Here is a 14,555-nt window from a genome sequence, read left to right as displayed (position 1 = left end):
GTATCATTAAACTTAAAAACTGCAAGGTGTAGAAAATACCTGTTGTGGAAGCTTGTGTTGTCTGGAGTCATGTTACTTTTTTCCGATGAACTAGATAACTAGTGCTTTGCTAGAGCAAGTGTCTTTGGCCAAAAAGGAAAGAATTTCCCAAAATGTACACCAGTCAGTAATAAATAGGAGGTGTGTGGATCTAATCAGCTAATTCTGGAGTAGTATGTTTTGGTACGCCACGTTGTGAATGAGGTATTTCTATAAGATAATGCACATAAACTTCTTCATTTGATTTCCTAAGTGAAGGGGACAAGCTTGCTTCTGTCCTGTCTGAAGACAGGCTGCTTTCTAGCAGTGGGTCCTAGGTCTGTATCTATTCTGGGGAGCCTTGTATCTTTATTTCTTTAAGATGAAGCATGAGCTGGAACCTGCAGGAACAGGTAGGAATCCTGTTCCTCCTGTTGTGCCCCAGTGGCACGCAGGCTTTCCTCTGGGCTCCTCCCCAGAGCAGCAGACTCTGTGCCAGGGACATGTGGCCCAGCGAGGAGAGTATCCTGCACTATCCCCCTCCATTCTTCGGCTTTACTGATGGTCTGCCAGTACTTTATCTGCAAGCGATAGCCCTGAAGCACAGCATCAGGCTCAGTAACAGTGTCAGAAGTAGTGTCATTGCCTGTGCGAGCTGAATTCTTCCTCCTGTTCTTTTTATTCCTGTTTCTTGTCCTCTGCAGATCCTTATTACAGGATCTGGTTTTAGGGTAATGCATGGCTCACCTGGCGACAGCCTTAGCTTATTACTTAGCTAAGGAGTCACTCAGCACATGCCTCTCTGCTTTAATTTAGTCTCTCAGCCTAAGCAAAGCACTTAGGATCTTAGTTCTCCCTCCAGCAATATCCCCAGTATGTCCCAAGGGAGTTATGTGTCATTACCGCTGTGTGGCTTCTCCTGGTTTGGTTGCCTGTCTTCTGTGTCTCTCTCTTCATGCACAGAGCAAACTCCAGACTTGTGACTAATGATGTAACCAATTGGTTCAGCTTGAAAGTCAGATTTGTTGTGTTGAAGTATGACACTTCAAATCTTGTCCTAAATGTTCCCAGTCATGTTTCTCATCTTGCAGTTTGGGGGTCATGAATGACTCATCAGATAGCACGATATTATAAAAGAATGTCAGACGTTTTCTTCATGAGACTTGCCATTTTTGTTGCATTTGGTATTCTGGCAAAAAAAAAAAAGTAGGGTTAATTTTATCTAGTTGAAGAACATCATGCCACTGGACACCAGTCTTAGTCCTGTGGTTAAAAGACAAAAATGATTGAGAAGCATGTCCCACTGGTTGAGGATTGACCATCCTCTTGATAATTTGTCATCTTGATCCCCCTGTTGTCATCTAACTTCCAGTTCAATTTTTAATTTCAGCCTTGCCAAGTTTTGGTGTGCTGAAGCTGCCTTGTAGGATCAGAAAACTTTAGAGTTCTGGATTAGTCAACGTATGTTTGATAAAAAGCATAGATTGGTGTCCCTCTTTGCTCTTCAGGTTTGCCATGCTCTCGGTGACTTTTGTGTCCCTTTTCTCTAGTTGTGAAAATACCTGATTCTGACATGGGCTTGCTCTAGTGACAGGATGGGGTTGTCACAATATAGAATTGAGCCTGCATGTTTATACGTAAGATAATTGCTCTGCAAATTCTTTATGGTTGTTTTTGACACTAATTTTTGTATTAAGTATGTCTGCTAGAATAACGAATATTCAGCTTATGATGCTGGTCTTACTTCAGTTGCCTTAGTCTGCAAGCAATGAGTAAATGTTGTTCTTTTTCCTGGTAGAAAGCTCTTGTCTTACTCTGCTATCAGTACCTCTCGTGTGTTATCTTCCTTCTGTAATTAGTGATAATAAGATAGCTTTATATATATTATATGTAATAAATTACTGTCAAGTTTAAATCAAATCTAATTTGGTTTAGTGAAGCTGTGTATTGCCAAACCAGCTGCATGTGATAGATGTCGGAGATCTAAAAGATAAAATTGCTTTATAGTTGTATTTATAAATAACACTACCAGTTGCAGGTATTTTGTCAGAGTAATAATAATCTTTTTTTAATTGGTTATATTCCAGCTGTTCTTGAATGTTTGCAGACAAGGAATTAGGAAAAGAAGCTATTATTTCTGCTTTTTAGTGCAGTTGCTGTTTGTTTCGGAGACCAGTGTTTATGAGCGTTAACTGCTGCGTTTGTCCTTGATGGTCTCTGCTAGTGCGTGTTAGTCTTCCCGACCGAGGCAGGCATTACGGTTTGGATTGTGGTTTATGAAACTTCACTTTGTTCTATGTTTTGCGTGGTAACAATACTGAAGTTGTTAAGATAAGTGACATCCTATCTCAGAGTTGTAACTGAGTTTCTGTTACTCCCATTTAAAGTGCTGGGTGGGTTTGACTTGCACGCCGGCAGTACTTCCCAAGGAGTTCTCCTCTTGCTGTCCAGCAGACACAACCCTCAGCTGTTCTATGGTTCCCATTTGGGAATGGGCCTGGGCAGGTGATGGTTGTTGTGAGACCAGGGCGAATGGTCTGTGCAGCACCTTTAGCTACTCTGCCTGGGTGGGGAGAGGAGAGGGTGGACTGGCTCAGTGTGTGGCTGGAAGCTTATCTTTTGGGACAGGTCCTTTAGTCTCCAAATGTCATTTATTTTGTGGTTTCATTATCTATTTCGAAGGCACAATGAATATTTTAAGGGGTAGACAATGAAGCTCACTCGGCATATCTCATTCTTCCTGCTTTCTAGGCTTGTTCACCGTGAAGTAATTTGGAAACAGAAGTAGAGCTCATCGGAGCTGGGAGTGTGGTGGGCTGTGATAGCTGACAGGTTGGGATGCAGCCCTTGCGCTGGCCTCCTGCCACACGCTAGAGGGGCATGTGCTGTGCTGTGTAGGGCTGAGGAGGGTTTGGAAGCCACGGAGACCTCTTCCATGCTTTGGGCTTACCTGGCATTTGATTGTCATATGGAGATGTTTCCTTCATTTTCCTGGTCTTTTGATGAAACTCTTATGTGTTTCCAGGACTGGCAGCCTCCGTTTGCATGTGATGTCGATAAGCTTCACTTCACACCAAGGATCCAGAGGCTCAATGAACTAGAGGTAAACTGTAAAGCTGAACATTGCTTCTTCTCCAAAATGTTTAAATTTTTTTTTTGAGAGGTGGTGTTTTCCAGTGGATTGACCATGAGTTGTGTTTGACTTGAGCTGACAGCACTCAGGACCTCTGAACATCAGTTTTTAATGAGCACAGAAATTAATCTGTTTCAGAGCGTAGTTAAAAACATACAAAGCATAAAAAGTAAAGTTAATGCTCATTAAAGGAACATAATTCAGGCCTTTTCCATACAGAGGTGCTTATAAGAGTTTAAACTCAAATTCTCAAGTGCCATAGATTTGTGTCTGCGTTTTGCACATATACAGCATCTTTTAAAAGTAGAAGAGATGAAACATTTACAGAGTGCTTTAAAAATAACAAGCCATTTGGAAGAAACAATTACAAAATCTGGATTCAGTTGGTGGAAATTTGCTGTTTGCAAGCACTTTCTTTCACTGCTTTCATGAATTCAGACTAGAAGAAGGGAGTGGTGAGGATTCCTGGTTAGCTCGCTGCTGGTATGAATTGGAATGATGATGACTCTTTGCCTGCCTGATTTTTCTCATGATGCTTGTTTTCTAAAGTCCTGATGTGGTTATGTGAAGTGCCAGTGTAAGAGCTGGCTTTGGATGCTAAGACAGATTTGTGTGCACACAAAGTGGTTCGGAGCTCTCTGGAGTTTTAAGAACAAGCTAGTCTGTGTAGACATGGCCATTTTTTACCTTAAGAATAGAAAATGTGATGAAAATAAACTGTCAAAATTCAAGTCTGAGCTACTACTCTTTAACACAGCAACAGTCCAGTTGTCTTACTGTGTGAATTACTGTGCAAACAGTAGTCCGCTTTCCCTGCCCTGACTGGTTTGTATCCATACAAATGAAACAAATGCAGTTGGGAGTGCAAAGGGATAACAGAAAACCCCTTTTTTTAGGTTTGGGGGTTTTTTGTGTTTTGTTTTGGTTTTGGGTTTTTTTTTTGTAATTAGCCATATTTTTTTTTTTAATTACAAATAAACCAAACTGTAAGAAACTATTACTTTTATTACATTTATTAATGTAATAAATCCTAGCAATGCAGCTAGTTTAGGTATTTTTTAGTATTAATAACTCATTGCTTGTCTGTTCTCAGAAAGTATTTTTCTAAATGCAGTAAAAGTCAACAAAAAGTGCCTTGAGGAAAGACTGGTGGTATCTGTATGGAATTTTTTTTTTTCTGCATATGACAAGAGGGAAAAATGCAAAATTACACCTGCAGAGGGAAAAACCAGGCAGGCAACTGAGGCTGCAGCTTTATAAACACTGGGATACAAAAGCTTAATCTGCATTTAGTATGCAGTTAATTTTCTTTGTCTGTTTGTTTTTGGTTTTTTTCAGGCCCAAACTCGTGTAAAGCTGAATTTTCTGGACCAGATTGCAAAGTTTTGGGAGCTTCAAGGATGTACACTGAAAATTCCACACGTGGAGAGGAAGATCTTGGATTTATTTCAGCTTAATAGAGTAAGACTTTTACAAGGGAGAAACTCATCCTAAAAAGATGTTCTGTTATCTCAGTTTCTGAGATGGTATCACAGTTTTTCAAGTGAGATTTTGGGGTATATCTAAGTTGAAAAAAGTATTTCTTTGTTTAACATAACATAGCTAATGTGACAAAATAGTAAGAAATACAGTGTCATGGGAGTTTTCATGTGAGCTAGGAGATCAAATTAAATTTCGAGCTCTCCTTTAAAGTTGAACTTGGGATACAAACTGGTCAGGAATAAACTTAGGCTTAACTGGAGACAGCTTCTGAACAATAACAGCATTTCCATTAGAAATACAGGAGACTGTTGTGGTTTACCCCCAGCCAGCAACTAAGCACCATGCAGCTGCTCGCTCAGCCTGATTCAGTAAAGAAGCCCAAGGAACCTAAAGAAGCCCAAGGAACCCTGGTGAATGAAGCCTGTAAAACTTCTGGAGGAGTTTATGTATTCTACTAGTAAGGGATGGGATTCACTGACCCCAAGGATATGTTTGCTCTGTTTTCTTGTATGTTTAGGGTAGTTTTTATTTGGTTGCTTTTGAGCCTATCTCATAGTACTTGTTCCAGTGAGAAAAACCGATTGTACTGTGCTAGAAAGTCCTGTTGGAATACAAAGTGGAGGCGTGACAAATTGCAGCCAGACAAATTCTTAAAAGTAGGCTGAATTACTGTTTGGTCATCTAATACAGGTGCCGACTTGTTTGTAAAGTAATTCAACAAGTTTACAATTCCTGAATAGGTTATATGTTGTACGTTCCAGTTATAGCTTTTAAATACCTTTCATGTTTTGTGGTTTTTTTTAAAATCTATACTTTTCTGGTTTAAAACAGCAATTGTGGCGTTGTCTTGCCTTTTAAACTAGCAGTGCTTTCCTTAAACGCTCATTATTTTAGTATTAAATATATAACCATTTTGGTTTTGCTTTTTAGCTCGTTGCAGAAGAAGGAGGATTTGATGTAGTTTGCAAGGAAAGAAAATGGACCAAAATAGCCACTAGGATGGGTTTTGCTCCTGGCAAAGCTGTGGGTTCACACATCCGTGCACATTATGAGCGCATTCTCTATCCTTACAACTTATTCCAGTCTGGAGCGAGCCTATTGGTAAGCTATGTTGAAGCTAACTGAAGTTCTGAGGGTTTTTTTTGGGGGGGTGTATTTTTTTTTGGTTTTTTTTTTTTTTTTTTTATTCATGGAACATTTCCAAAGGCTACATTTTATGCTTTATGGCATGCCGGTGACAAAGATTCAGTCTGTGGCATTGATGCAAGCAATTCAGAAAACTATAGGCAAACTTTTAATCAAAAGTAAAGTTTTTAGAATTACTTCAAGGTAACCTCTTACTGACTGCTTTGAATACTACCTTTTTGTATTTTCTCTATACACTTTACAGAAGCCTCATGGTAACGAACTTTCAGACTTCCTATAATGATTTCTTTAATGCTGTTTTGTCAAATGCAAAATACTACTATATTCACAGATCATTATAGGTCCGTCTCTCAGATAGAACAACAGTGCTATGGGTCTGTATCACTTGCACGCGGAGTGACTGAGGAACTATATCAAACCATGGCAGTTTTGTGGCAGTAACTCATCTTGCTTTCACTAAGGGTGTCCAAGTTCAAGAATGCTTCATGGATATTGCAATATAGTTAACAGTATGGCTTGTGACTTTTCTCAAGCTTAAATCTTCATCCTTCCTGCTTAGATATGGCCATTAAAACAAAATTCAGGGTTGGTTGAGAGTGGAAGCAACATAATATTTAATGAAGAATAGGGCTTTTCTTTTAGAGCAGTAGTCATTTATTTGGAAAACCAAAATAGGTTGCAGTTGCCAACATCTATTTTTATTTATTTGAAACACTCTTACCATGATGATCTTTCAAAGAGAAGAGTGTTGACTTTTTTTAACCAATAAAAGCCCTAATCCTGTTACAAGCATGTCACTGTCTACAGAAATTTATGCTAGCCTTTTACATAAAACTACCAAAATGAGGGAGGGATTTGATGTAAGTCAACAAAGGTTGAAATTGAAAGCTTTTTATTTAGCTAGTGATGATCACTTTTCAGTGAAGAACAGCTAGATTCTGCAGACCCTTCAGAAAAAATAATGTAACTTGTGTAGTTTTGAGTGTTTTTCAAACGGAGGATAAGAACAAAATATAGCTGAATATAAAAATCTTCCTGCTAGGGAAAGTGCTGTATCAAAAATATTTTACCTTATCTCAAACACATTCATGTTAAACAATGGAAAGCAACAGCATTTTCTGAAGGCAGTTGCCGATTTGTCGTGGTTTAACCCCAGCCAGCAAGCAGCTAAGCACCACGCAGCCGCTCACTCACTTCCCCCTCACCCAGTGGGATGGGTGAGAGAATCGGAAGGAAAAAGGTAAAGCTCATGGGTTGAGATAAGAACAGTTTAATAGAACAGAAAGAAAGAAACTAATAAAGATAATAATAATAAAATCACAGTACTAATAAAAGAACTGGAATATACAAAACAAGTGATGCACAATGCAATTGCTCATCACTTGCTGACCAATCCCAAGCAGTGATCTACCCCCTCCAGGCCAACTCCCCCTGAGTTTATATACTGGGCATGACATCACATGTCATGGAATACCCCTTTGGCCAGTTTGGGTCATCTGTCCTGACTGTGTCCCCTCCGAACTTCTTGTGCCCTTCCAGGCTTCTTGCTGGCTGGGCATGAGAAGCTGAAAAATCCTTGACTTAAACACTACTTAGCTACAACTGAAAACATCAGTGTCTTATCAACATTCTTCTCATACTAAATCCAAAACATAACACTATACCAGCTACTAGAAAGACAATTAACTTTATCCCAGCTGAAACCAGGACAGCATTTCATTGAAAACTTTGCAGACCTAACAGAAGGTCTGAAAACTGCGGTTTGTTGGTGTGCGGGGGTTTTTTTTTGGCTGTTTTTTTTTGTTTGTTTTTTTATTTTAAGCTGGTGTGTTTTGTGACACCTAGCTTTGCTTTCATATTTTTGAGATGCAATTGCACAAGGAAAGATTTAATTAAAAGTTGTAAAACAGTTAACATAGTATCACACTTCCTTGGAAATGTAGGTTCCCCATGTGAGTGTCTATCACCCAGTTGCTGTTTACATTCATGGTTTTCTCAGGAGTGGACCCTTTTAGAAGAGAAAAGCCTTCTTAAATGAGGTCAAGCTTCTTTTAAAATGTAACTTTCGAAGCTTTCTCTTGCAATGGGCACCTGACAGTTGTTCCAAACTGATGTGTTTAGTGGATGCAGTTCTGGAAAAGCTATGTAGGTATGGTTAACTTCATTTCTTTTTTTAACACCACCACCCCACCCCACCCAAGTTGTTAAAATATTCCCATCCTGTATGTGGCAGAGATGGATATTTTCAGTGAACTGAGAGAATCCACAGAAATATGTTGGGTTTAGCTCATTTTTCACTCTTAAGATTTGACTTTTTTTTTTTCCCTCCTGACAATGTTGTCTTCCAACTGAGTTTGTTTTGCAGTACATTTTTTGAAGAAGAATATTAGATGAGATTCTTTTTGGCTGTCTTCCATGTGTTCTCAATAAGTGGTGCTTTCCCAGATGCTTCTTGTGTAGGTGTCCGTTTTATTGTATGTCTATTCAGTGCTTTACTGGGAATCTAAGCATCTGTGATTTTTGGTTTTGGAGAAGATGTAGCTATTCGATTTGACAGCTGTCAGTTTGAGAAGTGTGGTTCCTTCTTATGATAATTTCAACAAGCCTTTTGAGAGAAACTTTTCATGCAGCCAGGATGATCATCCATAAAAGACTACTGCTTGCATTCACTGATTTTTTTTGAATTTTTTTTTTATTGGTAGTACTTGCAATATTCATTGACTTTTTTCTGCAAAAGCGGAAAATATGTAATGATGTAGTTTCCACTAATGACTATGCTATAACTTGAATCTGGATGAGATCTGTGTATAGCATTAATTGTTTATGTGTGGCTTAAATATACGTTAAACTGGCTTCAGGAGTTATTTTGACAGATATCCCAGCTGGAGATATTTCTATATACATACTAAAATAGTGAAAATATCTGGAGCTGTTCAGAGGTGAACAGACAGCATGTTTTTATTAAAGCTCTTGTTCAGTCAAATGGCAAAAATTTCTTGAATCAGCCAGTTTCTAATACTGAAAGCAGCTCTCTGCAGGGGTGTATTTGTTTTATTCTTATCTTGAAACATTGGACTAGACAGGTTTTGGGCGTTTGTCTCCAGACCAGTTGCGGTAAACCTATTGATGTACTGGTTCTTACTGTCTGTGCCTCCCTTATATTCTTAGCTGTAGTAACCTACAGAATCACACTATATGCCCAGAGGGATAAATGTCCCCCTGCATCAATTGATAATCTTCTGTCAATGCATCTTCTGTGCTGCATTGCCCAGATGTTTGCATGATTTAAAATGCAGCTACAGTTTGGGCGACTAGAGATGGTCTTGTGGTGTTCTGTTTTTCAGTGAATACAACTGGTTCAGTAACTATGGGTCCGGTCTCTTTTCCAAACTAAGGCTTTAATGTCCTGAGTGGGATTCATATGTCCAAAGATTTATATGTGTATGCCTCTCACAAAGATGTTTCTGTAAGATAGTTCTCTAGGACGCTTTGTTGTTTCTGGAGAAAAAAAAGCACTTCTGGAGTTGGTGGTTCTTATCCTCAAGTAGATATGTAGCAGGGGTAGTAGGCCTGTTGTATTCTGCAAGTACAGGGAGCCTGGGTGATTAGCTTATGTGTAAATTACTATTTCATAAACATCTAAACCTGGAGGAGATTAATTGTATCCCTATTTTTTCCCCCATCTTTTGAAATCCCAGAGGCCTTGTGAACATTCCTCCTCTGTCCTTTGCCTGCCGAAGGAGCTGCTCCTTAATGGTTTCGGCTGATGGTCTTTTAACTTACTGTCTTGGAGTTCAAGGATTATATGTGCAACCATCTTGTCAGAATATCAGGAGATCATGATCACATGCTAGATCACAGTATATAGGATGAGCTCATGGTAAATTACTGATAGAAGCTTCATCTTACCAGAAGGGCTCTGCCGGTTGGAAAAGGAAAGGAACGAAGAAATGGCAGCTACTGTCTTTGGTTAAAGACACATGCTTGCAGTTGATCATGTCAGTCTAGGAGTAGAATGGGTTCAGAGGAATTCCCATCCTTAAGACAGGACTTACACTGCTAGTTCTTCGTCTAGTTACATTTGAAAATGTTAATTAATAGCCATTTCATACTACTGCTTTGCTTTCGGGTTACTGAGGCACTGGGAAATGTTTCTGCTTAAATAGTTGTTGAAACCTCAATATTTAGGAAATGTCTTCTGGGCTTTCTTCAGTGAACAGTGCTTTTTCTTTTTTTTTTGCTTGGACACTCCACTGAAGTGAGGCAAGTTATGCTATTTGTTGTTTCTCTCTTTCAAGTTTTCATTACCCTTTTGTTTAGGAAAAGCTGTTTGCCTTCTAGATATTTGCTTTCAAGGATTGTATGTCCTCTATTACCAGGAATAGACTTTTTTTTTTTTTAGTGAAAGATTTGGGTTTCACATGAGGCAATGATTCAAGGAACCAGATCTTATAGAAATCATTAAATTTGGCAATGTTCTATGTAGCATTGATCTCATTTGCTTTTCTGTTCTCTCATTTTTGTGTTTTTCCTACTCACTTGCCTTTTCTGCTTGTCTATTTTCTGTCCTGAGAAATTATTTTTTACTTTCTCCCACTGATGTTAATGCTAAATAATGCACATATCTTCTTTTGGTGTGAGCTTTAAGGGAGCATGCTCTTCTGAAGAGCTAGCTGCAATGCTCTGTGGCCTCCAAGTACACCGCATGGGAGTGTGCCCAACTTTGAGCATCACCCAGGACTTACTGCTCACATGCATAAGCTGCAAAGTTGGGTGGTTTTGTGTATTTAATGTTGAAATTAAGTCAGACATCTGCTTTCAAAGAACGAGTCTAGAGCTTGCAAAGTCTAAGATTGAAGGCAGTCCTAAATAAAACAGAAATTCTGGAGGTTTCTTTGAGCAGTGTTGTGGAGTGTCTGTGGGTGATAGTTAATGATATCCCGCTACCTTTGACTGATATTTCTTTTTTGTTAAATACATACTTCTTTCAGCATGGACTTGTCTTCTAAAATGCCACTTTTCCTTCCTTTTTCCTATCCCCTCTTCTCACTATCATTTGTTTCTGAAAGTCTCATTTTGGTGCTGTCTACAGAACATCAGTCCTTATGCTGCTGCAGTGGTTCTCTTGTAGTTCCTGTCCTGTTTCTCTCTTGGTAAGAAAATGCTTGTTATGGCAACAGATTAACAGAACTGAGGAAATGTAGATCCAGCAATTTGTGTGAAATACTTTCTGAAAACATAAGACTTTTTCTTTCTTCAAGGTTCATTGTTTACTCATTAAAAAGTGTTAATATTTTGTCTGCTGTTACTGAATGTTGTGTGGCTTGACAAACTTGGAATTGTCATTAATTATTACTTTTCTTGCCAAATGTATGCACAGTTTTCAGCAATTAAATGCGTTCATTCAGCAGCTTTGAAGAACTAAAACTGTTCTTGCATCTTCTTCTCTTCTGCCCTTAATTCATGCAGCAGAGTTGCCCTCTCCAAAACATAAAGAACGTAGCTTCTGCAATGTTTTTCGGACAAAATTGTATTTCAGTTAAGACAGGGATGTATGATAGGCTGTAATTTACTTTTATATTGCTCTGTATGTTAGCCTTACAGTAAGGCAACCTGAGGACGCTACAGCAGTTTCCAGTATGCTGTACAGTCTCCAAAAGCACCATCTACTAGAAGAATTGGTATTGGTATTCCCATAGAGAAATGTTTGGGGCTTGTAACATTTAAATGTTGAATTCAGCTTTATTGAAGATCCTTTATTATGGTTATTGCATTCAGTAAAAGGACAGGAAAAAGTGATTTTGTGACTTGTTCATATAGGTAATGTTACAATTCTCATAAATACTGTTTTTATTAACTCAGCACAGCAATTATTAAAGCCCTGTCTGTATTCTTTCACATTAGCCAGGAAATTGTTGTACACAAAATTGGTATTAGAAGCGGCGGCAGAAATTAAGTAATCAAATTGTGTCTCTTTAGTGCTTGCAGAAACCAGATCTCACTAGTGACACAAAGGACAAGGAATATAAGCCCCATGATATTCCACAGAGACAGTCTGTTCAGCCATCTGAAACTTGTCCACCTGCTCGTCGAGCAAAACGCCTAAGAGCAGAGGTGAGATAATCTGTCTTTATATGGGCAAATGTTCTGTGGTGATCGAGCTTGAAATCATAACGCATCGATAGTTTGCCTAGCAACATGGCACAACAGGTTTTAGTTGAATTACAGGACAAATGTTGTTTCGATCAGATCACTAAATGTATATGCACAGTAAACAGCTGTTTAACATTTTCTTTGTCATTGTTAAATATTTATAATTGCATAAATTATAAATAATATGGTAAGGATTTTGTGATACTTTAAAAAGTGTGTTACTGAGGTTTGGAGTTCTAAGCAGCTCTTCTACTGAAGCTGTTCCACTGACACATTAGTTATGAGTGTGTATGCTATAATAATGTTTTTAGCATGATTATAAATAATATGGGGCTCATAGATTAAAATACAGGTGACAAATTCTAGACATGAAGCTTCTCTTTTGCAGCTTTGATCTCTCTCATTTCCTCAGAGGATAGCCAGTGAACAGTAGTTATTCTTTAAATGTGTTGAGAGGTTCCTGTAAATCTCTCATGAGTTGAAGCCAGATGTTAGAGCAGAGAAGGTTTTTGTTATAACACTAGCATTGTTGTATTTCATTTTTTACTGACTTCTATCAATTTGCTTTCACTATGCAACATAAGGAAACAATTGCATAACATTAAGTCAGTATGGTTTTGTACAACCAAACAGGATTAATCTTACATGTGCTTAAGAAATAATATTTACTTGGATAAGCATAAATTTATTGATTAAATCTGCATAGAGTTCTCCTGTGAGGACATATTTTAGGAGACTGTGATGCGTCGTCTTCATTGCTGCAAAACTGTGGTGCTGTGACTTCAGTCTTTCCAGACTGATGTTCTTGCCTTCAGAGAGTTTACTCTTTCTTTTGTTTGAGCAAATGAAGAGTAGGGGAGGCTTATTCCCAGGAGACAGTCTTATTAGCGGTGACATCATGAGTTAGGAAGGTCATGTTTGACTCTCTGTTTATAATCCAGATTTCTATTTAAGTTTGTTTCAGACTCTTTAGTAACTCCCATCGTTCTAGTCTTGGTCTTTATTACTACCAAGTAGTACAGCTTAGTTGTTGCAAATTATGCCTATAATTAGTTAATAAGTTACAATTAAGGTTTTCTAAAGCTTTTCCACTCAAATACCCTGTTACAAATAGATTTGTAATTCTGAGGAAACCTCAGTAGTTTGATCTGGAACTTCCAATTTGAAGCATCTGCCTGTGATTGAAAGATGCTAGTTCTCATGTATCCTTTAAAGATTAACAGCAGGGCACATATATACTAAAATTTTAGCTTCTCCTCCGACACTGGTGTCAGATGACAGTGACTAACAAAGAATGCACATTTTTGTCATTTCTGTGAAAACTAGCTACTCAGCCAAAATACAAGCCTATCCTCTCAGCTCTTTCCCTGAGCATCTACTTTTTGTGGACAGAAAATACTTGATTAAGAATAGAATGGAAACATACAGAGCTAAGGCTGAATTAAGCAGCATGGACTGACTAGCTTAGCAAGCAGCTGTAGTGTTTTAAGACAGTAATTTCCGAAAGTTAAGATTTGTTAATGTGAATGTTTCTTTTCCGTTTCAGTGCAAAGTCAGCTAAGTTGATTAAATCCATTTTATTCTACATTGAAGCTACAAGGAGTTGATTTTTGCAAAGTAGTAATGTTTGGTTAACTTGTCTCAACCTCTTGCTCTAATGAGATATACAAGGATTTGTCAGTGTCTTAAATTGTAAAATCTAAGTTCATTCTTACGTTTACCAGTTTGACATTTCCTGCTTTTCAAAGGCTAACCATCTAGTATAAACATTTAAAATAAGTGAACTGCAGGAAAATATTGTAAATTATTCTTACTAGCAAAAAATACAGCCTGTGGGATAAGTGTTAGTTTGCAATTGTAAGACAGTTTTACCTTGCCCTTTCCTACTTGGTGAGTAAACACTTAGGAGAAAACATTCATAATTAGCAAGGAACAGGGGAGTGACAGCCATAGGCTGGTTTTGAAAGGCAAAGGATTTAGGTGCTTGATGTAGAAAAGTAAGCGTAAAAGACCAGAACAATGCTACAGAAGTGAAAGTGAGATGAGTCGATATAATGAAAGACTCAGGCCGAAAAAGAGCTGCTCTTTATATAGGCTTAAGCACAGAATAAGGGTGCAACTCATAGAAGTCAAAGATGCAGAAGATGGAGCATCTGTTATAGAATTGCTTGAGGATCAGTGCAAACTGACTCTTATTCAGTATTACTAAATATAATGAACAGCATTTTTTTGCAGATCTTGAGCAATGGGACCTCTGCCCGGTCTCATGGAGACAATAGTTTGGACAAAGAGAACACAGAAAGTGAAGGGAAAATAATGTCAAAACCACCTCTGTAGAAATCCAAACTAACCAACCAAACAAGCCTACACCCCTCCACCTCCCCCACCCCCACCCCTTTGAATACCTGATGATGCATTCAGCCTGGAAGTCATGCTTTTAGAGCTAGGCCAACAAATCCCATTATTTGGGGTTCAGGGAGTGGTTGGTAGTAGACTGACTTGTGTGAGTAGCAAGAAAGTGGTTGCATGACCTCATTTCCTTAAGAAATTAAGCGTAAAAAGTACAATGTTGGAGAAACCCATCTTTACGCTGAGGGATTTGAGAATTGTTCTCCCACAGTCT

The 14,555-nt window shown here is 38.4% G+C and overlaps 1 protein-coding gene across 2 annotated transcripts in view; it reads left to right on the top strand.

Annotated features, from left to right (window-relative positions):
- The window catches only part of KDM5B (lysine demethylase 5B), a 57,929-nt gene that overhangs the window by 10,080 nt on the left and 33,294 nt on the right, over nucleotides 1–14,555 (top strand). For both annotated transcript variants that reach the window (XM_049832369.1, XM_049832368.1), the window contains exons 2-5: nucleotides 3,044–3,121; nucleotides 4,490–4,612; nucleotides 5,564–5,734; nucleotides 11,759–11,893. In XM_049832369.1, the coding sequence (XP_049688326.1) occupies nucleotides 3,044–3,121; nucleotides 4,490–4,612; nucleotides 5,564–5,734; nucleotides 11,759–11,893 (507 nt within the window). The remainder of the gene's footprint in view (nucleotides 1–3,043; nucleotides 3,122–4,489; nucleotides 4,613–5,563; nucleotides 5,735–11,758; nucleotides 11,894–14,555) is intronic.

This window comes from Accipiter gentilis, chromosome 29 (assembly GCF_929443795.1).
Source record: "Accipiter gentilis chromosome 29, bAccGen1.1, whole genome shotgun sequence".
Classification (NCBI taxonomy): Eukaryota; Metazoa; Chordata; class Aves; order Accipitriformes; family Accipitridae; genus Astur; species Astur gentilis.
The sequence above is the reverse complement of the archived record's forward strand: the minus strand, read 5'-3'. Positions and strand labels throughout refer to the sequence as shown.